Source organism: Chaetodon trifascialis, chromosome 5 (genome assembly GCF_039877785.1).
Source record: "Chaetodon trifascialis isolate fChaTrf1 chromosome 5, fChaTrf1.hap1, whole genome shotgun sequence".
Lineage (NCBI taxonomy): Eukaryota > Metazoa > Chordata > Actinopteri > Chaetodontiformes > Chaetodontidae > Chaetodon > Chaetodon trifascialis.
In genome coordinates, this window is record NC_092060.1 from 13,064,738 (window position 1) to 13,092,312 (window position 27,575).

The following is a 27,575-nucleotide window of genomic DNA, read 5'->3' on the forward strand; positions in this document are numbered from 1 at the left end:
TGATCACTGCCTTCCGTGTGAAATCCGCTTCCTCTGATGTGCTGGGTCCCTCAGCTGAGGAGCCCGTGAAGCTCGGCCTCTCCTGGCTCTCAGCCTACAGGAGTACGAGACGAGGCGGCGGCCCATGTGACTCCTGACGTTTCAGCCGAGTCCTGCTAAAAAAGATTGTGAGGGAATGATCCTGGTGCTCACCGACGGGATCCACGGTGGCTTCCTGACGTCCGCTTCAAGGAAGTCCGACAGTTAGCCCGCTTACACACAACGCCGAGTCGCGATGTCTGGCGAACAGGAGGGCCGAGAGGTGAGCGAACTGATCCGGACGCGCTCCTTCGTGTGTGCTGTTGCTTCTTGTTTCTCAAGCCAACTTTGTCCCGGTGGAAGTTTCCGCACAGGCCGTGCTGTGCTCCTCTCCGGCTAGCGCCTCTGAACCATCACTCGTCCGGTCTTCCTGCTGCTTTTACTGGGAGAGTTGAGGCTTATTTCAGTGCTTTATTTTCCAGCCTTCAGTGTTCACAGTGGAGCCTCTAATTACCTGTTGCAAGTCATTGTATTGAACGCGCTGAAATCAATTAAAAGTAAGCTACATAAGCTCATAATTGTGTAGCCTGTTAACCTGAGAAGCAAAAAAGCGTATAATTCCGCGTAATAGTACACAGCACTGGCATTAAAAGTGCAACTTCCCATAGAAATATGACAGTGAGACCCTGAGAGATTATAAATAGCAATACCATAAACAGGGACGACGTCGCTTCAATGAGCGGCTCGAGCTTTACTAACATGTTTACTGTATCAGCTGGCTTTATATCTAGGCTGCTGGTTAATTAACTGAAATGCATCCGGCTTCACACTGTTTCTTCCACTGGCTTCTTATTATAATGTGTTTAAAACAAATAATCAATTTGCGGAGTTGTTATCTCAAGCTTACCTGTTGCTTCTGTGGGTCTTTCCAGTTATCGTCTATCTCATAATTGATTTTCTCTGCTCTTGGACTGCTCTGTGGGAGGTGTAATATGAGAAAAGTGACAGCAAACTAATCCAAGTTTGGGCAAATGAATTCTGTTTATATGATCCTCAGGGTTGCGTTGGCACGTACAAATAAACTCTTCAAAGGATTTCCGTTAAATGAGTTTTTATGGATGGGATTATTTGAGGGTTTGCCTGGTTGCTTCATAGTACTTCAGCCAAGGAACATGTTTTCTTTAATGTGCTGTATGAGCGCGTCTCATTTCAGGTTTTCCCTCTGTGAGCTCCTCTGTTGCTTTAAGGACTTGATGTTAAATATAATTGCTGGTTTGCTTGTGCTGTGCTTCATGCCCTCCTGAAGGAATGTAGAATTCCATAAGCTTTCCTTTGGTTGTGGCCGTCTGCCGCCTCTCAAGTACACTTAAAAAAAAAAAAAATCTATTGACTTTTATATAGTGTGCATTTGCCAGAATGTAGAGGTAGTTGACGTTACCTCTCTCCGTCCTCCTCTCTCCCCCCTCTCTCTGTGACTCATGTGGGTGTTGGGCTGAAATAGTTTGGTGTAGTTTTACATTCCTTATATAGCCTCTGAGGAGTGAGGAGAGGCGAGGGCTCGCCTGTGTCACAGACAGTGAGGGCTTGGGGGGGTAGGGTTTGCCAACGGAGAGGGAATCTGCTTGCCCTAGCTTGTTGACTCTCAAGCTCTCTCCCAGGTTTGGGCTATCGGCCGGCCCTTGAGGACAAGGTAGGTTTGCGTGGTGGCATCTTTAGTACCTGGCTGTGGGTCACGACATGTGATGACACCTGGCAGGGTTGAGGAGGAGGAGGAGGGGCTGTGTTAGGGGCGCAGGTACAGAGGTCAGTGGTACAGCCGTAACTCGCCAGCAAGAGCCAGTGACATAGCCCCGCGTCTCAGGTTGCCTCGGGTTCTTAAAATTACCTGGTTATTTGGTGACTTGCCATTCAGTGTCAATAATTAGCTCTGGTGACGTAGTTTCACGCTGTTTTCAGGATTACACAAATTCAGAAAAATATTCAGAGATGTCGAGGCAAGTTTGCATATGCTGCGGGCCGGCTTTTGGTTCTAGTTCACTTTAATGGTTGAATTATGAAGTGAGTACAATGGGTTGGCTGTACTCACTCTGAAAGAAAGATAAGTGTTGAATTGATTGTAGATTTATGATGCTGATGTTTTCTCTGGCGCTCGTTTGCATTGTGCTATGCTTTCTTACACTCTGAATGTCTCCGCATGCCTCTATATGAACGCTCCCCTCCCATTATGACACAAGGGACTGCAGCCTATTAGTTTGTGTGTTCATTCATGGAGGAACGTTGTGTCCCAGTGGCAAATAGCCTAATTCAAATAGTTAAATTGATTATTTCTACCAAAGCGAGAAGAAAGTTTAATGTCTTGTTGAAAGATGGTTATTCTTTATCAGAGATTTTACACAACATGCTCTGAAAGAAAATACTTTACATGTCACTTTCTGTGTGGAACGCGTGTGTTTGTGTAGGATACGTATGCAGATGACCTCAGCGAGGCCGCTTGGATAATGCACAACGGGATGTGTGGCCTCGAAAAACTTTTCTCGGCTTCCTGACTAATTAAGACACTGTTTCCTCCTTTTTCTTCCAAGGCTATGAACGTATACTCTATAACCCTCAGCGGCCCAGCGCCTTGGGGCTTCAGGCTGCAGGGCGGCAAGGACTTCAGCATGCCCCTCACCGTGTCACGGGTAAGAAACCGTTTGTTACTGGAGTCAGCTTTTGTTCTTCTCTGCATCTGTGATCACTGATTCTTGTAGGTTTGCATGGACGATCGTCCTGTTCGGTCATTTATGCTCCTCCAAGCTTACAAACAGTAAAACTCTTGGTCTTCGGACAAGATTCTGTTGGTGTTCAGTACATGTAGTGGTCATGTTTTATGGTATATGCCAGAGGTTCTCAAGCATAAACATACCCCCCTCTTCAGAAGCTGAAAAAGTACACTCCCCCCACCCTACAATTTTTTATCAATCAGTGACAACGACAGGGGAAGCAATTAATAAAAATCAAATTCAAATTGAATTTTAGTGAAACACAGGCCAGCACAGTAGCATCACGTTCATTCAGCTTAGTTTCTCTCTATATTTTTCCCCTGATCACCCACATGCCACCTTGGAGTGGCTCCACGTCCCCTAGAGGGACCTGCCCCCCAGTTTAGGCACCAGTGGTATATACCAACCCTTATCCAGCCAGTCTTAACACGCAGTGTCTTTGCTTTAATAACACTAATCGTTCATGTCGTTGGTCTCAGCAGTGCTTAACCGCTCCTCGTCAGACCACCACCTCGTCGCTGAATGTATTTTCGAACGCTCTATAAACTATTGTCACCATTGAAGCTACAGCAACAACTTTCCAGGCCTTATAAGTGCAGCACCATGCTGCTTTGCCTGACAAACACACAGACTCTCACATGCAGAGCACACACACGCACGCATAAAATCATTCCACCATTGCTGCCAGCTATTGCTCACACAGATCCATCATGCACTCGTTCCCCAGTGACTTTGTTCTATTGCTACCTTAGAGGCTGGGGTGATCTATAAATGTTAGAATAGATTTACATTTATTAAATCATCAGTTTTGTTCAGAATTTGCAGTTTCCTCTTTTAGAGATAATTAGGAGTTAATAGGTAGTTATATGGGTCAGGCCCGAGCCTCTCAAGGTTATCACACATAGTCTTTCAAACATTTAGAGTTCTTGGTTTCTGTGTCGCTGCCAAAAGGTCACAGTTATGATATGGAGTTAAGATGAAAATCGGCAAAGAAGTGTTGTACTGTTTTACGTTGTTTTGATTAATGTATGGCCTATAGAGTCTGTGGTGTATCATAACGAGCATTGAGGTGTGTGTGTGTGTGTGTGTGTGTGTGTGTGTGTGTGTGTGTGTGTGTGTGTGTGTGTGTGTGTGTGTGTGTGTGTGTGTGTGTGTGTGTGTGTGTGTGTGTGTAGCTGACGTAATCCTGTGGTGAGGGCAGCAGCTATCAGCAGCCTTGTCAGTACATGTCTTGTATCTGCTCTGTTCTCTGGCAGGCATCGCAGTGAGAAACGCAATGTTCCCCTTGGATTCATGACAAGAAACATTTTCTTCTACCCATAAAAGACCAAACGGATGTAAAAACCTTATTTGACGAATGACCCAAAACAAAACGGGGATTTCGGGTGGGATCTTTGCAGTGCACTTTGAGGGATTTCAGTCTAGACAGGCGAGGCGGGCTGCAGGGGTGAACGTCAGTGGGCGTATCTGTGATTGTAGCTGAACGATCTTCACTAATAAGCCAGTGCAGGAGGCCAGTTTTTCTGCAATCCAAGTACATCACGCATGCTGATCATGATGATGGTTTCTTGGCAGAGATGTGACTTGCATTTTCTGTATTGCAAAGCCCTTCCCCTGCGTGTCTCTCCATACATTTTCTTAAGCCCAGGTTAGCCAAAGCAGCTTTGATAATGGCTCCCACTTTGGAAAAAAACAACAACCCAAAGCTGCTAAGAGTGGAGCTGTAACGACTGGCCAGTGGCTAATATCTTTGTGGCTTCTTCCAGCGGTGTGCCAGGCCTCAGGGTGCAGGAGTTATAAAGATGTGACAGGTTTTCTCTCTGTACCTCCTGGTGGACCGCTGGCTCTCCCTGCGATCGTCATAAAAGACCGGACAGTGAATCACACAGTCGCAGAGGATGAAAACAACCCAACAAGGGGACGTAAACCTCTAAGATATACAGTGTGCCTTAGAAACAGGAAGAAATGCCAGGCCTGCACTCAGTGAGCTTACACTGGATGAAATAAGTGGGTGGTCTTTCTTTACTGGCTTGTCGCTGATGAGATAAGTATCTCAGCCCAGACAGTCGGTGAAAAGTGATTACACAATGAGGAGCATGTGGAGTGACAGGACAAAAGGCTCAGTAAAAGGCTGTAAGGCACAGAGATTGGCAGTGATACCTCCTGAAAGAGCGACGCGTTGTTTTTTTGTGTAGATCAGGCGACAATTAGCGATGTTGAGACTGGATTTATTCAGAGCTCATGCTTATTTAGTGTGGTCTTACTGTCATCACCAGTAACTTCATGTGTAATCATCTCTGCTGTATGTGTCGCTGTGTTGTAGATGTGAAGGGTTTATATTGATTTGGAAAGCTGTAGGTCTGTGGCTTGATTCCTCCCGCGTGTGTGTGTGAGTTGGTGTGTGGCTTTCCATGCTCCGTGAACGCGCTTGTTTCCTGCCTCCTCTGTCTGCGAGCCTGGAAAGCCATGCTTTCTCAGCATTCCTGGGATTTTTCTCGTATCCACCCTGTCGCTGCCAACAGACAATCCGCTTGTCTCCTCTCTGTGTCTAATACGTCTTGCACACTCACTTTTATCGTGCATGTGATGTACTCCCCCGATCTCGCTGGAATACTTTAACAGTGAGATCAGAGGAGAGCGGGCCCTGCCGAGACAATCCGTTAAGTCACTGTGAAAGGAAAAATAACATTTTGACCTCAGCATAATATGTGCGCACCCATTTATCATCTGAAAAAATATGTACATAACTTTAGGTTGAGTCTTTTTTTATATCAGCGTCCCACTTTTTTAGCTTTCTTCGCCTTGTGTGAGCAGATGCATAAAAACTTCTACCCGATGAAATCCGCACTGAGTTCTCTTGACCTTTCACCGTGCTATTAAGGAAAAACAAAGGAAATATAAAAATAACTAGAAAGCAATGCCGTTTCTCCTTTTAACTGAAATGCCATTAGAACCCTGTCAGAGTGGCTCTGTGACGCTGGTACAGCTGCATGTCTCAGTGGGCCTGGCTTCTTGACCCCCCTGCTTGGCTCTGGCGAGCTGACGTTTCTATCAGGGTTGGGGATTTAATGTTTTTGCTGCTTACTTGTGTCAACCTACATTTCCCATAATGCAGCTTGACGGCGTCTTTTGCTATAGCCTTAGCCCGGTCAGCGTCTTTTAGATTCTCCACCTCCGCTTTGTAACGCAGCATTTCTGTTAGAAATCTGCAGTCTCCACGCCCGAGCTGAGGTAACCCCGATGACCACATCAGATGACATCATCAGGGTTATTTCCTCAGACCTCTCAAAGCCACGAGAGACATTATACAAATGTTTTCACAGAATGAGTAGGACCATGACCGGTAACCTGAGCTTCTCATGTAAAATCAATGGAGTGGCCTTTAACCAGCAGCTGAAACTTACCTTTATGTGCTGGTACTCATGTAATGTAATTCTTTGGTCTTGCACTGGTGTCTCTGGAGCTACAGCTGTTGAATTGAGTCTGTGTGAATGCTGAAGGATTATCACCTGACAGCCATCTCATATGAATGGGTCAAACATGGGCTAAACGTCCAGGCCCTCGTCACACCAGCATCTCCTGCCATGAAAGCTGACCTCTGAAAATCTTGAGACATTCAGTCGAGTTGTTGTGAGTTCGATCCTGCCTTCAGAAACAGTCTACCGTGCCCTAACCTTTTTCTAACAAGCTTTTGTGCCAGCTTGTCTTGAATTTCTCTCGACGTCCGTGACCTTGAGAAGACAGAGGTCTTTGTATCTCTCTCGGCACGACTGCGCCGACATCCTGTTTCAACAGGAAAGGCATAAAATATAGGAAGCCAGATACCGCCTTAACACTGTTATACTGCTGCTGCTTCCACTGAGTCAACCCCAGACTGGGGCAGTCCTAAAACTCCTCTGAGGAGTTTCTCTGTAGATCTGCCGCAGATCTCGTGCCATCGTCATTCCATAAACATTACGATACCATAACTGAGCCTCCGGAACACCACCTGGTTTCTGTCGACAACCACATGCCGCACCTCTGAAATCAAATGCTCGGAGGAAGTCGCAGATGATGTCGAGTCAGTAAGCAAGTGGGGAGATTTGTGAATGTCTGTGCACCGCCACAGCTGGATGTGTCATCAAGTCTTACGTTCCTGTTTCTCTGTGTGTCTCCGTCTGACTGTCTGTAGACCATCTGTTGCTTTATTGCTTGTATACTCTTAAACACTCCTCCCCTCTCTCTCCCTCACACACACCCAGAAACACACACACACAGACACACAAACTCCAGAAAAGAGGCCTTGTTAGAGGGGTGAATTAATAATTCAGTGCTTACTGATAGATTGCCCGCAGGGGGCATTTCTTGTGTGGCTAGTTAGATGTGAATGTGTTATGTTGTGATCAGCGCAGCAGTGTTTGAAGGTGAGTTAGTGCTAGGTGTTCCACTGCAGTCATTATGGGGGGAACCACATACTTGCAGGTTTGGTTTTCCATTTCTCAGAGGGATATTTATGGCTTTGCATCAGCTGTGCCGTGTGAGTGATGTAAGGACAGACTGTCTCTCGGCCCCCAAATAGCCATGGAAAGAATAAAAGTGAGCTGGTGCAGAGTTGCATGGCCAGTATATCTACAGCCATAGATAAATTTTAGTGCATTATTAGTTTAGCCAAAACAGGAGTAACTAGCCCGGGGCGAATATGAGGCCCTGGTTCACCTGCAGGGTCGGTTAAGGGAAGCGCTTCAAAGGTGAATTCAAGATGATGCATTTTGAAAGTTTGGCTAATGCTTTGAAATTCAATAGCATACCAAAGCAGCTCTGCTGCTGTGCTCTGCCAAAAAGCCTTGAAACGGGTTACTAACCGTTAGGCTAGCCCTGCAGTTGTGAATATCTTCAGCTGCACAAACGTCATGCCATGAATGTGAGGTGAGTTCCACTCATATTTGCACAAAATCAATGCGGGAGAGGATGAGCCTGCTTCTCGTTTGTACCGTGTGTTAGAGGAACTGGCCATATCAAAAAGGCATCGTTTTCTAATCGCTGCTGTGTGGTGTTATCATACATGGCGGCTGCACCATCATGTTAGCTCCCTGGTTGCTGTGAGGTACGGTGCATTCAGGAACATGTTTTCCACTGTCCTTCGCCGTATTGACAAACTGTTGGGGGGGGTATTGGGTTTCTGTCCCCCCCCCCCACCCACCAACCAAAGGCCTGAGCGCAGCAACTTTAACTGCTGCCTTCTCAAGTGAGGGAGCAGCTGCACTCTGAACCTGAGCCAGGAGCACAGGTGTCCATGTCCGTCAGTCCCTCAACTCACTCCAACACATGCACGCACAGTCGACAATCTTTGCAGCTTCATAGATTCTCTTTTTTTCCCTCTTAATCTCATTTTACTTTTAGAGGTCAGCGGTACAGGTCAAATTTTCAATTATGGTTTGTAAATTTGCATTAAACACAGACGGGTGACAAATTGAATGCAGCACCGACATGCGACGTCTGAGTTAGGTGCTGGGCCACCACGAGCCTCCCAAACCGCTTCAGAGCTCCAGGTCTCTGCAACTCTGCTGCAGGTATGAACACCACCCTTTCACTCTTGTGTGATGGTGGTGTGAGAGTGTAGCTGTGTAACACACTGCTCATAATCTCCCACTGGTGTTCAGCTGGGTTGAGATCTGGTGTCTGCATACCAAATGATGTCCATCATTTTCATATTCATCAAACCATTTTTTCCACATTTATTCAAAGTCTCCCTTTTATTTCTTCACCTGTCTGGTTTTTTTTTTCTTTAATCAAAAATAGAATAACTTTCCCACCTCAGTTCAGGGTTAACTTGCAGTAGCTTCATTTCATTCTTTCACAGTCACACTGACGGGCCCTTCTGTTCATGTTCTATGCTACATGGCGAGTAGTTTAACACCGCTTCATTTTTAATTAAATTAATGAAACAATGACAGCTTACTTGAGGCTTTGACAGTGCTTCTGTGGCTAAGGCTCTTGGGAAATGTTGTTAAACGCTAACAAGATCATTGTTTCATTTTGGTAAAATGACAAGGTGCTCGAGTTTTGCTGTTGGTGTAGTAGTAGGCAGAGGGCTGGGGCTCTCTGTCGTGAACCTCAGTGGCATCATGCCAGGCTGTGCCCCTTTTCAGAGTCTGTCACTTGTGTCCATGTCATAGTTGTTTTTCCCCAGTGTAAGCTGTTAAAACTTTGAAGTTCTTTCCAAACTGGAGAAATCATTTCTTCCTTAACCCCTCTAATTGCTTCCAGTGAGTGCAAATCAAAGGCAATTAAAGTGATGTTTGAACTTGGCTGTAAAATAACTGTAGCTTGGATTGCCTCTGAGGAATGCATCGCTCCCTATTTTTAGCTTTGCAGTGTTTTGATTTGAGGCAGGCTTTAACGGCGCCGTCTTTTTGGGATGCGAGGTCCTTTTTCAGCCTGAGCTGCCATCGGCGCGCAGAACACATTACCTCCCCGCTCATGCGAGTGTTTATGTTTAATGTGCAGAATCAAAGCGGCGAGTGTGATAGCTTAGCTGAACATGGCAGAAAGTATTGATTGAACCGCTGAGTCCTCTGAGCTTCTGATGAGCTAACATTTGCAGGGATCCATGACATCAGAGGGGGGTTTTTTCACCAGAAATCCTGGCACCCGCTCACTTATCTGATGCTGAACACTTTGTACTCCAGTTATCTGAGAATTTGACACAAGCCTCGAGTTTCATTAAGCCGCATGGGCAAGCTGACTAAGCCCTTACTAAACACGATTTGGCACTTCTGCTGTGTCCTCCAGAACCGCTAATATACTCAGCAGACAGTATGGTCTGTGTGCATGTAGAACACCATCACTACCTATACAGACTAAGTTGAGTGTTTCCTGTTTGAAACAAGACTCCATCTCTGACTCTGCGGTCCACATGACAGCCCCGACAGGATGATGTCATTCTTTTGTCAGCGAGGCTGGCCAATGACCTACCTGTGCGGATGGAAAAAGTAGTTGGGTTGTTCCAGTAAATGATATGACGATGTGTAACACATGGTCTCTGTCTGCAGCTCTTTCATAGTCTGAAGTCACATCTGTGGTAAATCATCCTCTGATGACATCACGATGACCCACAGCGTGCTCTCGGTGGCGTTGAGTGAAATATCACGGCTGGCTTGTCAGACCCAGACACACAGACTCCCTGAGTTGACAAACTGTTAACTGCGTTGTTAACAGATGTTGCGGCAGCCTTTTGTGTGTTTAGATTTCCTGCGCTTTGCTTTCAACTGCTGATCGGTATGAGATGATGGCATTTTAAGTACTTTCCTCAAATGTTTTCTTTTTTGAGACGACCAGGAAGGATGCTTAGCGGTGTGCCATCATGGCCATGCATCTGCCCCTGTAACATGTTTCCTCTTACATATCCTTCATCTCCCTCTGTCCTCTAACATCTGCGTGCGTCGTGTTCCTGTGTTTTCTTTTCTCCAGCTGACCCCGGGCGGGAAGGCAGCTCAGGCCGGTGTCGGGGTGGGAGACTGGGTGGTGTCCATCGACGAAGCTAATGCCGAGGACATGACCCATGTGGAGGCACAAAACAAGATCAGAGCAGCAACAGACTCCCTCACCCTCACCCTCAGCAAGTAAGTCATCAGGCAATGCATGATGCAACAGAGCACTCCCATGATCGCTCACCCTCCGTTTTATCTTGGTCAAACACAGCAGCATAAATCACCACCCAGCGCACATCCTCTTTCATTCTTTGGAGAGATAAAACACCTTAATGTCCTTGAAATTTGTCTCCATGTGACAGATAGTTGCTAAACACATTGGTTTTAAAGTTATCGTCACACACGTTCCATTATTTCATTTTTAAATTCACTTTAGAGAGAGTCTTGGGCTTGCGTTTCATTTGACTCATAAGTCACGGCCTGACTAAATGCTGTGGAGAAAGTAGCTATTCCTGCCGGGGAGGTTTTCAGTTGTGTTTGTCTCTTTGTTCCAGGAGTTAACAGGATATCTCAAACACCACACAACAGATTTCAGTGGATTTTAGTGAAAAGTTAGAAATGCAAAGATCCAACTAGGTGTCCGTACAGACAGCTTTACCATATGGTAGTTTAGAAATCACTTTATGTTGTTGCTCATAAATCCTGAACTGTGAGACTTAGAAGAAAATTTTTTTTCCTGGATTCCTGGACTGACCTGCATATGTGCATAAAGGTGTGCCCAAATCCACCTACACAGATTTTTACAAACTGCAGTTTCATTACTCTTTCTACAACCCTGATTCCAAAAACGTTGGTAAAACAGGAATAAAACAGAATGCAAAGTGCTCCTGAGCCCATGTAGTTAAATCAATATCACTCTCATGTGTTCACAGAGTGGTGAACCTCGCTCCAGCCTTGTGACTGAGCCTTTCCAGGATGCCCCTTTCATACCCAATCATGACACTATCACCTGTTACCAATCAACCTGTTTACCTGTGGAATGTTCCAAACAGGTGTTTTTGGGGCATTCCACCACTTTGCCAGTCTTTAGCGCTCCTGTCCCAACTGTCAGAATAAGCAGATATTTCCAAAAATCAATTAAGTCAATGAGATGAAACATTAAATTATTGTCTTTGTACCGTTTTCAAGTGAGTAAATGTCAAAAAAGATGCACATTCTTTTTAATGTTTTTCACAGCGTCCAACTTTTGTGGAATCATGGTTTTAGAAATCCCACACAGAATTGGTACTGTGCATATTTAGGTGGTCTATTTTTAGGTTTTTCTGTTCATCCCCTGCTGTTTTCCTCCAAATGTTTGCCAAAGTCTTGCTGGCATGGCCCAGTTGAAACAAATTGCCAAATGCTTTGAATGCATTGTGCCACATTCATAAGACAGGTGCACGTATCAACCCAGAGATATCCTGCAAAATTGGTGGCTTTTTGCTCATAGGCAGCGTAACAGCAACATGATAGATTTAAAAAGCTGCAACAGAGTGGCTGCGACTCTATATATTTTACACAGTTAAACCTTGTGCAAAACAAATATTCTGACTTTACTGTAGGTGTTGTCTGGATTTCAACATTGTCACCAATCAATATATGTATTGAGCATCGTCTTTTATTTAAGTAACACGAGCATTGTGCGTTATTGGAGGCACATGCTCTCTGAATTCTTTCTAGCTTGGCATCACAGCAGTATTCAGCACTCATCTTAAAGAAGGAAGAGCAGGGGTGCATCGTCTGCACTTAGCAGCAGATCGCATGCCAAATGCTGCCAGGCGGACACACTGGCCTCTGTTCTATTGAAATGAAGCTTTTGCAGTGGGAGCCTTGGATCCCTTCCATTATGCCTCAGCTTTGTAATGAAATTAGAGAAACTCTTACTTCAGATTAACACACTTTGTTCTTAAGTGTGAGCCAGGAAAATCAATGTCTTCATATTGCTCGAGTTATTTAATTAGCACTGGATAACCTTCATACAGGCAGCACTCATACCTGTTCACATAACTCCTGCCAGAAATCCCTGACTGATAAAGTATCTCTGGAGAGTAAAAGCCAAAATGTTTCATCAGGGGCTTAATTACAAGAAAAAGGTTTCCCTCCCAAAAAGAGATAGATGTAACCATTTAAGAGCATGAAGCCTTCCCAAAATGAGAAAGTGCAGACTTGTTAAGTAATAAAGATGAGCCTTGCTGCAGTCATGAGACTCATTTTGATTGTGCAATACTCATAGGTGCAGAGGTTGTGATCACAGCTGTAACAGGACTATTTTCACATCTACTTCATTTTGTCGTCGCCTGCCAAGAGACTCAGCTGTTAAGTTCTGACAAGCTGACTTAGTTTATTGAGAGTCAGACCAGCCGCAGGTGATTTATGACTGTCCAGAAGACAAAACATGAACCAGTAGTTTCCAATTTAGAGATCATGGTGGATATTTGCTGTGTATTGTCCAACATACATATGCCCGGCGCCTCTCTCGTTCATGCAGCGTAGATGTCTCCGCACAGATCCATCGGGCCCCGTCAAACACTGGCTGGTTTTCAAATGTGAGGATGCTTTATGTAATAAAGCAGCTGAAAGTGAATTGAAGTTGGACAATACGAGGCATTTAAGGACATCACCTGGAGAAATGTGGGAATTCAGAGGGACATTTATCACTATTCTCTGACATTTTGTGAAGTGAAAGGATTCAATAGAGAAAATAATGGGCATATTAATCTGTAATGAAAGCAATCATTAGCCGCAGCCCAATTTTCGAGCAGGTGTTGAGTACAACAGATAACGGTGTTATTGGCGTCAAAGACTAAAGATGGGCAAAAACACTAAAAGACAGATGAAGAGAGAGACAGAACAACAGAGGAAAGATGATGGGTGGGTGGAGGTAGAGCAGAGGAGAGACAGTGTTCTCTGGGGGATCAAAGGCTGGGAGTAAGATGCCATGGAGATTGTATAAAGGATCAGGCTGCAACCCTGTTTTCCAGACACCCAACAAGACACATCGCTCATATTGCATGCCTTTGTTTTTCCTGCAGAAAGAGGTCACACTGCACTTCAACGTGCCAAATGCCTCAAAAGGTTTGTGAGGGAGAGGGAGCAGCAGACTCACGGGTTGGAGTTTCAGAGTGAGAAGCAGACAGGAACAACGCCACGGTTCGGTTATTTGAATCGAGAGATATTTGTCTGTGGCGTTCGGTGTGTGTTCTTCTCGCTGGTTTGAAGTCCGCAGGCCTCAGTTATGTCACGTATTCCCATGCGCTAATCGGAATTTGGCAGCGTTTGAATCGTCTGTGGTCAGACTACACCCACGCGCTCCACATGAAGCAGATTAGTGGAGTTTTTGAGTTGAATGCTTCATGAATAACACCTACAGTGTTACAGTCGAATGTCTCACACATACATGTGTTCTGCATCAGCAGGTTCCAGCTCTTTATTTAAACTTCATGATGCGTCGAGTGAAATGCTCAAACCCATGCTGTGGCTGCACCTTTCCATCAAACAGGTCATGAATCCGTTAAATAAAAGTGGCTTTCCTCGTTTGTCTCCGATGGAGTGGTGTGCTGTTTTGATGGACCTCTAATAAGCCAGCATGTTTACTTAACATCAGCAATACTTTCCCTCCATCATGTGGCTTTTCTCCTCTGTTTCTCATCTCCTTGTGGAGTCCAGCTAGTGTAAATATGTCACATTCTTCCACTCCTTTTTTTCCCATGAATCCCCAGTCTCCTTTCTTCATCTCGCCCTCTCCTATTATTATTGCATTGTTCTGGAAGACAGGCAAATATTGTTTTCCTGAAACACTTCTCAGAGAGGAGCTATTGTCACTTTTATTTATTCGTATCTTGGCTGCTGTCCACGGCGTCTTTCACGTCAAGAGAGGACGGCCGCATGCTGAAGAGATATGGTCCATTGTTTGGTTTAGTGCCTCATTTTGTTCAACACCAGTGATCATCTCCCGTCTTCTTTTATGGTAAGGTTTAGGCTTTATCCTGAGCCTTTTTATAGGGAGTGGAATCAAAACAATATGGGCAATAGATTTTCTTCTTTCTTCAACCGAATGAGATCATGTTGCCTCTACAAGGACGCTCTTTGTCCATATTCAATGCTCACTGTCAGCGGGTTGTGGTTGGAGTGTATCAGTGATGTGTGCAAAGTTGATTACAGTATCATGGGAGATTTTTTTTTTTTTTGTGGCGAAACTTCTGAGTTTATCTAACATCAGCCAGAAAGCCAAGCATGCATCGGCTAAAATAAGTGACCTGTGAAATGAGGCAGGAAATGATCTCAGAGAGTGGATATTCAGTCCCAGCGCAGGTCAAACACGGTCCAAGCAATCTGACTTATTCCATGAAACGGTGACTTAATCATTCCCACATTTGTTCGTTCTAGTCTGCCAAAGTAAACACAGTGGATGGCAGCTGTCATACACATTCCGCATAGATCCCTGTTTTTAAGTGTGACTCATCAAATTGTGGGTTAAGGCGAGCTGAAGCGCAGTGAACGTCACCCGGATCTGCCTTCCCAGAAGTGTGACAGGCGCAGACATGTCTGTGTGCCTTCCCCTCGCTCCTCTCTCAATACGGCCCTGCCGGCATCCTGTCTTTGCCGTCGCTCCGCCAGTGGTTGTGCAGGCAACAACACGAGCGCTTATTCATTCCTCATTGTCACGGGAAGCGCTGTTTGTGTGCGACTGCAGCCTGCAACAATGAGGGCGACTGCAGAGCTGGTTCATTCCTCAGCTCTGTGTCGCATGCAAACATTGGTCGGTGGATGGTTCGTTTTTCGCTTTTTAAGGAGCCAGCTGCAGTGTAAAGCAGGGTGCCTCCATGTTTAATGTGTAAAGAAACTTTAATGAACCGTCTGCTGCGCTGCTCCAGTCAGCAAAGGCGTCACAGTAATGTGAATCCTGGGATTCAGAGTGTACAAGTCTACAGCACCGTGGTGGGTAAATCTGCAGCCGGGCCATGAGTATGTGAACTGCGGTGAGGTTTTGGTGCTTATGATGCTCACCACAGAGAAAATGTCAGCGTTTTTAAGACCTGGTTGTTTGCTCCCATCATATATGGCTTGTAGGCTCTTCACTGATGAGGTTAACTGTTGAGATATGGGTGTAAGGGCAGCCAGCCGGAGACAGCTCTACAGTGGAGTCCATGGCAACACAAGCAACATGAGCAAACAAGTCCAGTTTAACCCAATTATCTAAACCGCATGTTCAGATATGAAAACAAAGGTTAGAAACGAACTGTCAGGTGTAAACATCCTCCATCCAACAGCAGAATTTGCTGCTTCTTGGTTGTTGTGTATGTGTGCTCATGCAGTTTTATGACACGTTGGATAATTGTAATGGCCGTTTTCAGGCCTCTTTTATTCCTTCCTCCAAAACAACTTTACTGTAACTTATAACTGAGGTAGCCGTGTAAGCCATTGACAATGTCGTGTCTGATATTAAGTGTTAGTCTTTGTGCAATATGAAGCTGATGTTTCATCTTACTGCATGCACTAATAGCTGTCTCCGTCTTTTCTTTTCACAGAGCTTTCAAAGCGGGTGGAGACCAGAAGGTAAGACCGTATTTGCCTGAAAGCCTGAGTTCACCCCTGCCTGAACACCTGGATGCTTTGGCATGCTCTGCTGCTGGACTACAGTGACATATCAATTGGAAACTTCCTTTAATCGTTGCTTACAATTGGCCTCAACATTGCGTTGTGTCACTTTGTGTTTAAATTCATCGGATTCACCTGAGTCACCTGTCAAGCTCACACAGAGTCCATGCACTGCGCATTAGCAAAGCATCAGTGAGCCCATAAATGAGCTGTTTTCTGGATGGAGTGTCGTGAATTTTGCCTTTGGAATTTTTCCTGTGGTTCATTTTGTGATGCCTTGCACAATCCCTGATAGTGGAGTAACGCTGATGCGTTTAGTTTCACTGTCAAACCCTCGAGAGCTGCAGCACTTGCCCAACTGATTACAGCTTGAGTAGTGCAATGGTGTCATGAACTGCTTTGTGCTGCACGCTGTTTTTAGTAAAGCAGCAGGAACATAATACTTTCACAAAGTCAGTGTTCCATTTCGAGTAGGTGTTCTTTTGCAGTCCGTGCATAACACTCAGTGAGAAGTCTCATTAGAGAGACATGTCAGTCAAATATGACAATTTTCTCACTTTGAGCATTTTCATTATACCGGCAGTAGCAGATTACTTTGGCCAGCTCGTGGCAGCCTGCCAACACAAATAAAATGGCTGTATTCACACTTCTTAAGCACTTCTTCAGTGTGCAGAGAAAAGCTGGGAGGCTTCGACAGAGCCGCTCCTGCAGCCCACAGGAGTCATTTTCTATGAGAACATACTGGGCCGCGCTGGAAGCTTTCTTAACGTAAAGCTTGGGATTGTGCAACAGCAGAAGGAACTTTTACCGTGTGTCAAAGATGTCTAACTGCATGTCGTGCCCACTGTGCCGCACTCTCTCTCTCCCTCTCCCACACCCTCGTAGGACTCGCTTGCTCCAGCTTCTGTTCAGCCAAAGTACTCCTTTGCCCCCAGCACAACAATTAACAAGATGGCGAGGCCATTTACAGCAGGTGGTGCTAGTGCCAGCTCAGGACCTGCTATTAAACCTGTGGCCTACTCGCCTAAACTTAACACTCCGCGCTCACAGGGCCGTGCCAGCATGCAGCAGCCACAGAATGGGTAGGTGGATAAATGTACACCATTACCTTTGGAACCGCAATGTGACTCATGTGGTTTTAATGGTGGTTTTTTTTTTTTTGTGACATCTCATTTTTCTGGTTTTCAAATGACTCTCTCAGGATTTCCAAACTGCATTATGTTAAGAATTCAGTGTTTTGCCAAAGATTTTGTCACATATTGAGATCAACATAACAAATGTATGCTGACTCACTGCTGAGATCAACTTAATCACTCTGCTGTCTGCCAATCGTTTAAGAAACAAGATGGCAAGCATATGGTGTGTTTTGTATGCTATCGCTAAACACAGCAGCAGTGATGAGCTGCCGTTATAGATGGTGTCATGAGAGACTCAGGCCACAGGATAATTTAGGGGAAAAAGCAGGAGGTTAAAACAGACCACAAAGACTTTATCACGCAGACGAGAATGAACGCTCTGTTTGCATAGCAGGTAATATTAGCTGACAATCCAGGCTGGCTTCCTCCAGCTGAAAAACCTCTACGATGGAATTTATCGGATGACGAACGCAGCTTTGCAGAGATTAGTGACGGATGTGTCACTAATCAGTCACAGTTTTGTGAAACCTGTTTTGTTTTTCTCTGCTTGTATTTAGGTTTTTTATGGGCTGCGGTAGAAGTTGTGATTTCTTTTTGTACATGGGGAATTTTCTCCATTTTTGTTCACATCATCCTCACTATATGTGTGAGAAATACTAAAAAGCAAGACTTTCAAGTTCGGTAAAAAAAAAAAAAACGCATCACACAAACTCTGACCTGCAAGCCTGGAGGAATGAATCATTTGTTGCGAAACAGTCCACCTCTTTAAAAGTGATTTGCTGTTTCAACAGAGGGGTTATTGACTGACTGGATAATTACTTGTATGTTCCATCTCCAGTTAGTAATACGCTGGGAAGAAAGGATTTTAAAGTCCGTGAAAACGCTTGGAGCTGACTCGGTGTAAACTTCAGACTAAATTGTGTCTCTCAGCTTTTAAACATCAGTCCAGTCATACCTCAAATAATACATCTGATTTCATCTCTGCATTCGTGTTATCCTTAAAAGTGATTTAAGCTTGCGGTGATGTCACGTGCGTGATTCTCTCTGCATTTAGCTCACTGTAGAAATTACAGGGCCACGCAGCCAGAGGAGTCGAGATGGAAAGTCTTGATCGCGGTGCATCTTTTTACTAAATTTATGAGTGAAATAAATTTTATGGGTCCAAAGTTGAAATGAGGTCTTACCAGCTCTAAGATGGAGCCCATCTCATATGTGGCGGTTTTGGAAGAGTGAATCTTCAGTCTCGCCTCCAGAACTTCATTCAGTTTGGTTTCTGATCTTTGGGTTGTAAATTATTAAAGGAGTAAAACTTTTGCACACCTGTAGACAGACAGCAGAAGAGCAGGGGTCGCCACAACAGAACAAAAGGTTGTAAATTATTGAAATAGAAAAAAACAAAAAACAGTAACTTGATTTCAAAGCTGCTGTCACTTCGGCCTTGTATTAAAATGAAGTTAATGTTCTCGTGACCAAGCTCTCGCTGTGAAACACATTCAATAAAAATCTGTATTGTCCAGTTTTTATTTTTCCGTTCGGTTTTCAGATTTTACAAGGATTCCAGGAACGGATCAAAAAGAGGTCTTAAACGATCCTGAAATGGCATGAGCTGGTCTTCAAGGATAGGCCAGTCTGGTTCCTGTAATTTGGGTCATGGTAGTGGCCTGACTGCAGCCATTGGTGAGATGCGGTCTGTTGCTGTATTTAGCCTCGCTCATAAATTGTGCTGCGTTCTCACAAAGCTTTTACTGCCCCGGTACTGGATTATTTAAGCGGCCTTGCTTGCTTTCTCTAGAGAGGGCTCACACGGTTGTAAAGTTTCTCTGCAGATGGCCCAAACACGTCCCTCCAGCCAATCCTTGAGAAGACGAGAGCCTAATTACGACGGTCAGCCTGCTTTTGATGAAGACGTAGTTGGATTTCTCCAGACAGCAAACAGTTTGGTGCAAACAGCACATCTAATGTGTCTGAACCCGTCGTGGCGGAACAGGTTGTGTGTGATCAGAGCTTACTCTGACATCATGATGCGTCACTGCTGTGGCATTTATTGTTGTTTACAGCACATCGGAGCACATGATAAATTAGACTCGAGCTGTGCTGTTAAATTAGGCAGTGTTTTCTGTTTAGTTTTTTTTGCCAAATGCTCCAGCCATTTGCGTAACTCTGAAAGCATTTGTGCACAGATGAGAGGAGCGTCGGGCCAAAGGGTTTGTGCCAAATTGACTGAGTCATTTTGGGTCAGGGTAACAATAGATGATGTGACAGACAAACAATGCCATCTTTCTCTCACACAGCCTGGTGACAGTAACAGCATGTCTCGTGCCACTGTTTTGCATGTTTTCTGCATTCTGCAGTGTTTTCGGTCTTCTTTTATGGTGTTTATTGACGTTCTCTCGTTTTCCTTCGGTTTAGCTCGAAAGCTGCACTCTGACCCGTTTCTCTCATTTTCTGTTTTCCTTTTTTTCTTTGAACGCTGCAGATGGGAAATCCTGACAAGTTAGTACATTTCTTTTTTCATTCACAGTCCAGCACAAAGTCACATTTGCTTGTTTGCCTTTTAAACAGTCATTCACTCAGTAATTCTCATCCTTTATTGCTCCGGTTCCCAACCTTTGTGTCATGTGAGCTCTGTTAACAAAGCAGTGTGGACAGATTTGTTTCTGTTATATTTGAGTAACTTAAAATCATCCGGTTGTTTACAAATGGATTAGATTAGAGCATAGTCTGAAAGCATAAGGCTCATTCATTCAGGCTTATCTTGCAACCCCTCGTTGGAGCTCCCATCCTCAGGTTGGGAACTATGGCTCTATTACAATCCATGCAACCATGTGCTCATAATTCACCTATTAAATTGAACCATTTCCCACCTCATTCTTTATATTGGACCATTTAATGCTACAACCAGGACACAATTAGACCTCACCATAATGTCTTAAAGCTTTTTATTCATCAAAATCTCTTCCTTTGTATTGAGTTCTCTATCTTCTGTCTTTCCTTTGTTCACTTCATTTGATCTTTGGTCTATTCTACAGGGCTGAAGCAACTTACTATGATGATATATACCAACAGTCCAAGTAAGGGGCAGCTGCATGCAGGCTGTGTTGTCAGCTTACTAAGTTAAAATGGCCAGGCTGCATATGACGACAATAGAGTAGATTCAAAGATTGAGTTTACAGAACAGACAGACACAACGATCCCAGTTCATGATTAACGCTCATCTTTCATCCTCTATTTGCTTGAAATGAAAAGCATGTTTTGTGGTGCTTCTTGTCTTGTTTGTCAAATGAAAAGCTTTAATATCTAGTAAAATGTTTCCAGGTACTATAGTCTGACAGCTTTCCTCTAATGACAGTTAAAAATATAATCTCTAATGTGGTAATGTTCATTTATGAGAGTTTACAGTGCACCCAGGAGAAATCTTAGTAATGGATGTCCATTAGCTCACTCACTGCGTGACCGTGATGCTGAGCATTAAGTAGTGCACGATCTGCTCGGGAGGTCCTTTTTTCAAGGTCACCTGATCGGCTGGCTTGGTGTGAGTGGGTAGTCTCTCATGAGGTTGTGTTAACCTTCGCCTGCCGTGTGCTGCTGCTGGGTGTGTGTGCAGGCACGGCCTCAGGGTGGACAACCTGCCCTGTTTTATCCCCAACGACCGCAGCAAGAAGAGGCTGATCCAGGACACTGAGGACTGGCAGCCCCGCACCGGCACCACCCAGTCCCGCTCCTTCCGCATCCTGGCCCAGCTCACGGGCACCGACTTCAGTAAGTCGGGGGTCGGACCTGGCGTGCTCTGTAGACTGAGACAGCTGAGATTGATGGGTTGGGAGGGGAGGCTTCTCCTGGTAGTCAAGAGGAGGTGAAGGTGGAGCCCCGCGACTGAACGGTTGATCTGATGCGATCTGATCATAGCGAGATTGACAGCAGAGTATGTGACACGTGGAAGGTGGATAACAGGGGGTGTCCATTTTTCAGAGAGGGGCTTCAACTGTCAGGTGGCTGCTGTCTTCAGTGACACCTAGTTTATCACGACAGCCTGACAGATCGACTGCACATCTAGATGTTGTTTATTACAACAGCGGCTATGTAGGGACAGCCCCGTTTAATATAATGAGTACTGTTACTTACGTGTTTGGGTCGGTGTGTGATCAGCTGTCCGTCAGAGCAGTGGCTGTGTGTGTGTCAGTAAGGCATGCTGATGTGTGTCTCTCCTGGATCTCTCAGTGCAGGACCCAGATGATGAAACCATGAAGAGGTCCAGGTAAAAACTTGAGTGCCATTCGTTTGAACGTGCACGCCCTCAGTCACAAGTGATTGTATTTGTGCGTTTGTGTGTGGAAGCTTCAGTTTGGCAGCTATTTAAAAGAACTTTTTAAATCTACCTTTATATGTTGTCGCTAGAATTTTGTTGCTTTGAACTCTGGCATGTGTGGTGTGATTCGGACACGCTTTTGTATTATTAGAACCAGAATCTGTTTCATGGCGTGATTTTGCTTTTAAAGAGTGGTTCAGCATTGGGGGAAATGAGCTCCTCACTCTCTTGCAGTGAGGGAAATGGAAAGTTCGATACCCTTCTAATGTCTGTACTTCAGCTAATAAGCCAGCAGCTGGTTAGCTCATCTTAGCTTAGCATAAAGACTGGAAATGAGAAACAGGCTGGCCCCGAGTGAAGGTAACAAAATCTCTACCTGCGCCGGACGATTGCTCAGCTGCTTGAGTCTTGTCATCGCCGTGAGGTTTCCAGGCATCCAGCAGAGATTCTGGGTAATGACTGTGTTCAGCCAAGATGTAGTACAGCACGTAACCCCCCCCCCCCCCCCCCACACACACACACACAAACCACAGGCTCTTATTTTTACACTTTGGTTTGTGTATGATTAAATAAACAAGATGGACAGAGGTGTGTTTTAGACAGATTTTGTTACCTTTGGAGTTAAGCTAGCAGTTTCCCCCTGTATCCAGTCTGTGCTAAGCTAAGCTAACCACCTGCTGGCTGTAGCTTCATATTTAAGAGACAGAAATGCAAGTCATTCATCTAACTCTTGGCAAGAAAGTGAATATTCTCCCAGAATGGCAAACAATTCCTTCAAGTTCAGCTTAATATGTGCCTTTCAAACCTATCACACTTTAGTCTGTCCTTGCTGTTTAACCTGTTTAATTTCTCCACTACTCTTTCACCTTTGTGTGCACTTTACTCCACTTTCTGCTCCCTCTTGTTCCTTTTCATAAATGTTTTCTCTTCCCTACTATCTGTTTCCTTCCTGTCTATCTCTGTTTCATATCTGTGCTGCTTGCCGTCAGGGAAAAGTTCCTTACTGAGATTCAGAGTCCCCGCTACGCCCGTCTGAGGGATTGGCACCACGACAGGTCTGCTCGCGCCCTCAATATCAAATCCTGAGCGACATCCTAGATGCCATGGGATTGCAGAGCCCAGCCAGAGCCTGCTAGTGATAGCCACACCGCAACGACTATGTGACAAAGACGACGAAGATAGCCGACCGTCCAATGGCAGTTAACAAATTCACCCTTCGGTTTACGGATGAGGTGAAAAAGGAGTTTGGGGGAAAAAAAGAAAAGCAAACCAAAAATAGAAGAACCATAGCCTAGATGACAAAGCCCAAAGTGGAACCTTGCATACTGAGCCTAAGTGTAAGATCTCCCTGTGAATTTCTGTCTTGATGATTGCTGACAACACTGTGGATCACTGTGTCTATAGGCCTGTTTTCCATTTCACACTGTGTTACTTGGAGTAAACTGGTGGGAAGGTGGGAAAGGGGGTCGCCGCAGTGGGAAGCGTCTATCTGCTCTTACTCTTCTTTGACTGTGAAGTTCAGACCCTCCTTTTTGATCTGTCTGTCTCCCTCTGCCTGTTTCCCTTTATCGAGGTCCTCATCCTTTTAGAGTGTTCATTTCTGATCCCCTCATCTCGTAGGCGTCTCCAACCAATAAGAAAGAAAAGGAAGATAAATCTGTACTTTTGTTTTTTTTTCTGCTGTCATCAAAAAATATAAAACATCTGAAAAAAGCAGCTCTTGCCTCTCTGTCCTTTTGTCTGTGTTTCTTTTCTTCTTGTTTATTCATTGTATTCAAGCTTAAAAGGATGCATCTCTTGCTATCCAAATCTTATTTCTCTTGTCTTTCTTGAGCTGAGTCACAACAGTTTCTTTACTTTCCTGGGGTGTTGAACAAAAATGATTATGTAGAAGTTCTTCCTTACTCATGCAGCTCTTGAATTAATGTGGGGCTTTCGCGAAGATCAGGGTTCAAGTTTACTTTTATTGCCTCAGAGAGAAAATTGTTGTGCAGTCAGGCATAAAAACAACAAATGGGCATGCACACATGAAGAAACACACGGTCGTGTAGTGCAGAGGTGCACAGTGAGGAGCCTGTAGTCCGCTGCACTTGCTTGGAATTAAAATATCCAAGAGCATTTAAAACCTAATAAAAAACAGATCATATTTAGTAATAATTAAGTAATTGCTACAGTACAGTGGCCTATATGAGAGGGAAAAGATTGAATCGCAAGTTAGACACAAAATGTTTGACCTTCTTCTCAGGTTTTTGTAAATATCTGCTTATTCTGAATTTGATGCAGCAGCATGTTTCAAACAAGTTGGTACAACGAAAGATTCTGACTTTTGTATAATAGAGATAAAAAAATAAAAAATCCTGAATACCTTACAAATGTACTTTTGCCTTAAAGCTGCAGTAGGTAAGGTCGAGAAGAGAGCCGACTTAGCCTGAAAATTTGAACCAACACAAGTTCCACGTCACTCCCCCTCCCTCTCTGCTGCACTCATGCCCTGCCTCCAAGCCCCTCCTCCCTGTGGCATCTGCGCGGCTGCCATGACAACCAGTAACGTTAGCCTTAGCATCGGAAACAAGCTAACTCTGCTCAGCCGCTACATCAGTCGCTAACATACCGTATGCGCTGTGGAGTGTTACTGTAACAGTCACCATTTTAGCTTCATGGTTATTTGTTGTCTTAGCTGTATATGCTGTTGTTGGCAGTGGGGGTGTGGGCAGTTTCTCCTTTGCGGGTGGATGTTGCTCCGCCTTAACTTTCACTAGCCTCCTGACGCCACTCACAGAGCTATTTGACTGAGCAGCAGCTGGCAGCATGAGCGGAGGGAGGGGGCGGTTCGCAGCGTGTGTGAGTAGTGATTGACAGATGTCAGACGCTCCCTCAGACGCTCCCCTGGCTCTGATTGGTTGTTTTGTCTCGGGCGCGGTGGATTCTTGCAGATCGCAGTAGGAGCAGTAAGTGGGACAAATGGAGCCATTTTTTTTTCACAGATTACATGTTTCATGTACTGCTGTCTGGGCATAGGGACAGTTTTAGCACATATGACAAAAAATGACTTTTATACAAGTTACCTACGGGCTGCACGGTGGCGCAGCAGGTAGTGCGCGTGCCTCACAGCAAGAAGGTTGCCGGTTCGATCCCCGGGTCAGGCGGGGCCTTTCTGTGTGAAGTTTGCATGGTCTTCCCGTGCATGCGTGGGTTCTCTCCGGGTACTCCGGCTTCCTCCCACAGACCAAAAACATGCTCATTAGGTTAATTGATGACTCTAAATTGTCCGTAGGTGTGAGTGTGAGTGTGAATGTTTGTTTGTCCTTGCATGTGGCCCTGCAATCGGCTGGCGACCGGCTCAGGGTGTACCCCGCCTCTCGCCCATTGTAGCTGGGATAGGCTCCAGCCCCCCGCAACCCCGAAAGGGATAGGCGGTATAGATAATGGATGGATGGACAAGTTACCTACTGCAGCTTTAAGGTGGCCAGGAGAAAAATGTGGCACAATTGCTCGTTACAAGGTGATATTAGCCAATACTTTGTGATAGAAATATGTGAATGACGAGTGCTCTGCCCTACGTTTGAAGTAATAATGAATTTTTTGGCAGTCTACATTATGTCACTTGTCACATTCAGGTTTCTGCAGAGCTGCAGCACTTCTACCTGCACACTGTGGAGGGTGACATATGTCAGTGGCTTCTTGCTCCATGTAAAATCAAAATATGCTCCTTTCTCTGCCGGATCTCAAGCTGCCAACAAACTCGTCTGCTTTCCCCTTTGCTCAGTTCGATGCATCCCACAGGAGAGGAAGCCAAAAAAACAACAACAACAAAAAAAAAAGCGGGTGAAAATCTGAGGTGTAAAGAGTAAACAGGAAATGTCAAGGAAATGCTCCATGGGGTGCAGCATGTCCAAAACTCTAAGTCAAAGGCATAAAAAAAACTCCCTCCTGTCTGCCCAGGCTGCGATGCAGGAATTGTGCACCTGCATCACACTGAGCCTCTCACTGAGCAGATGGGGGAGGAGGATGTTGAAAGCAGTGAAAATGTCAAGAAAACATGATCCAGGCTGCTCTAGGTGGGAATAAACCGCTGTAGAGGATGTACTCCAATTTGCACCCACAACCTTCACCACAGTGAGGTGCAGCCAGACAAACCTCTCAAAGGTGTGTGAGAAGTCGGTGCCTCTGGCCTGTTGTCATGTAGGGCAGCACGACGAGGGAGTTTAGCCGGGGCCGCTGCTGTTTACCAGGATGTCTTTTTTTGTGAGTTGTTAGGTGGGGTCCCAGAAGGCAGGCTTGCTAGTGTGTGGGGTGGAGGGTGGCTGACCCAGGGTCTGTATGTCAAACAGGCTGAAACAGGATTGTTCTGTCCCTTGTTTGACCCGGCTGCCAGAGATCCCCTCACCCAGCCTCCTCTCTCTCTTTTTCTCTCCGTTTTGCTGTGATTTCTTTCCAAAAATCTCCTGGTACAAGGAGGGGGTGTGTGGGGGGGGGGTCTTGCTTTTCTTTAATTTAGAGAGATTTAACTTCCCCACTGTCACCAGCCCTGCAAGCCATCTTCTCGCTACTGCAAGGGGATTTAATGTCCTTTCTTATTCGGAGTATGCTGAAAAATCGCAGGCTGTTTTTCTTTTTCTTCTTGCCTGATAGCTCCCAGCTGTGAGTCTCTAACTTCTCCTACCTCTCTAACTTCTTGTGTTTACTTGTTTGGCTACATAAGGAGTATAATTGATAGGCAGACTTAACCTGATACAGGCGATGCTATAGAGCAAGGCTGCCGGAGTGTAATTCACTTCACATTTTCCTCTTTTTCTTTGCAAATGAGAAATGATTTCATCATCTATCATTAGTGTATTGTAGATGCCACAGTTGATGATGTAAACACGATAGATGCCTAAGGCTGTGTTATATTTTTTCCCAAGATAAGACGTCTCCAGAGCTCACTGTCTTGGCTCAGAAGTTGTTTTTCCGTCTCAGTCATGGTTTGAAGATTTTCTGAATATAGTGACGCTTGCTGCGGGTAACAGAACTTTGAAATGTAGAAACAACTCTTTATTTCAACACTTCTGCACATGCAGGCTTGAAGCAGAACTCCCCTGCATCCAAATCTGACAGCGTAACGTGCGTTGAGTTTCTCTAACTTTGCCGGTGAGTGACGTCCATCACTCCGTGACGCCTGGGTCTCTTATTGCTCTCATTAGAGCTGTCAGTGGCTTTTGAATCATTCAGATACGGAGCTGAAACGGCTCTACCTAATGCGCACCACGGTGTCTGTTGTTCAGCATTGATCAGTTGAATTACATGATCGATTTTGTCTCACAAAGGCTTGCATGATCATGTAAAGTGGCCCGCAAATCAATTCAAATTCTGGTAAAGTGCATTTTCTTTAATATTAACCTGAATCTGCGACAGTAAAGCAGTTTGTCTTTCCACAACAGGTGAGCAATCCATGCTGCCTGTTGATCCAGATTAATATTAATGATGATGATGCTTATGATCACTCACACGGAGGGCAATCTGTGGCACAATGTAATGAGACAGCCATGGTTGCTGATATCCAAACATGACATGTCATTGAGTAGTAACCATGGTTACTGAGGTGTGTGTGTCTGTGTGTGTGTGTGTGTGTCTGTGTGTACCTTCTCTAATTAGTCATTGTCTCCCCACAGCCTTGAGCCAACTCCCTCACCTGCCAAGGCCCAGGCAGCAGATAAACCAGATGGTGAGTTTCTGCTCCTGCTGATGCGTAAAAAGAACCCCAGCAGCATCCAGTCGAGGTTGTGCTAATAGATTCTTATTAAGTGTCAATAAATGAGCATCAGCAGCAGCAATGTGACATGCAAAGCTGTCATGGCATGCATCTACTGGGAACCTGTATATTCCATAAAAGTGTCCCCATCCTGTTGCGAAATTGTTCAAAGTCACAGCCAAGTTTTTCTAAGTGCTGTAATTCCAAAACAAATCACCCTGTTTTTTTCTTTCTGGCCCAGGCTCCAAGACTGCAGCTGCTGCAGCCGGCAGTTCAGGTCCTTCCTCTCGACCGCCGTGGGTCACCGACCCTAATTTCGCCGACCGCTTTCGGCCAGACAAGACTAGCACCGTCGTGACCCAGCACCAGCAGCCGGCCCAGCCGACGCCTATGCAGAACCGCAGCTCCATCCTGCAGGCAGCGCAGCAGGCACCCGAGGACAGCGGGAGGACCCCGCTGTGTGGCGCCTGCAACAAAATCATAAGGTGAGACGGCACTGCCACATCGATGGTGACAGTTTAATTCATTTTGCCAGCACAAAATGCTCTCAATGTTTGCACCTTTCAGAGTACTGTT

At 45.2% G+C, this 27,575-nt stretch overlaps 1 protein-coding gene across 5 annotated transcripts in view; it reads left to right on the forward strand.

The window, feature by feature from the left end:
• Positions 1–84: 84 nt before the first annotated feature.
• pdlim7 (PDZ and LIM domain 7) overlaps positions 85–27,575 on the forward strand; it is a 33,031-nt gene continuing 5,540 nt past the window's right edge. The window contains exons 1-9 of one of the 5 annotated variants that reach the window (XM_070962383.1): positions 149–301; positions 2,601–2,699; positions 10,230–10,381; positions 15,757–15,784; positions 19,439–19,455; positions 19,992–20,033; positions 20,567–20,721; positions 21,181–21,217; positions 22,258–22,506. In XM_070962383.1, coding sequence (XP_070818484.1) covers positions 275–301; positions 2,601–2,699; positions 10,230–10,381; positions 15,757–15,784; positions 19,439–19,455; positions 19,992–20,033; positions 20,567–20,721; positions 21,181–21,217; positions 22,258–22,354 — 654 coding nt within the window. In that variant the 5' untranslated portion in view covers positions 149–274 and the 3' untranslated portion in view covers positions 22,355–22,506. Of the gene's footprint in view, positions 302–466; positions 576–1,601; positions 1,709–2,600; positions 2,700–10,229; positions 10,382–15,756; positions 15,785–16,711; positions 16,909–19,438; positions 19,456–19,991; positions 20,034–20,566; positions 20,722–21,180; positions 21,218–22,257; positions 22,507–26,919; positions 26,973–27,240; positions 27,485–27,575 lie in introns of those variants that run through there. The other 4 variants (XM_070962379.1, XM_070962382.1, XM_070962381.1 and 1 more) reach the window with 4 other exon arrangements.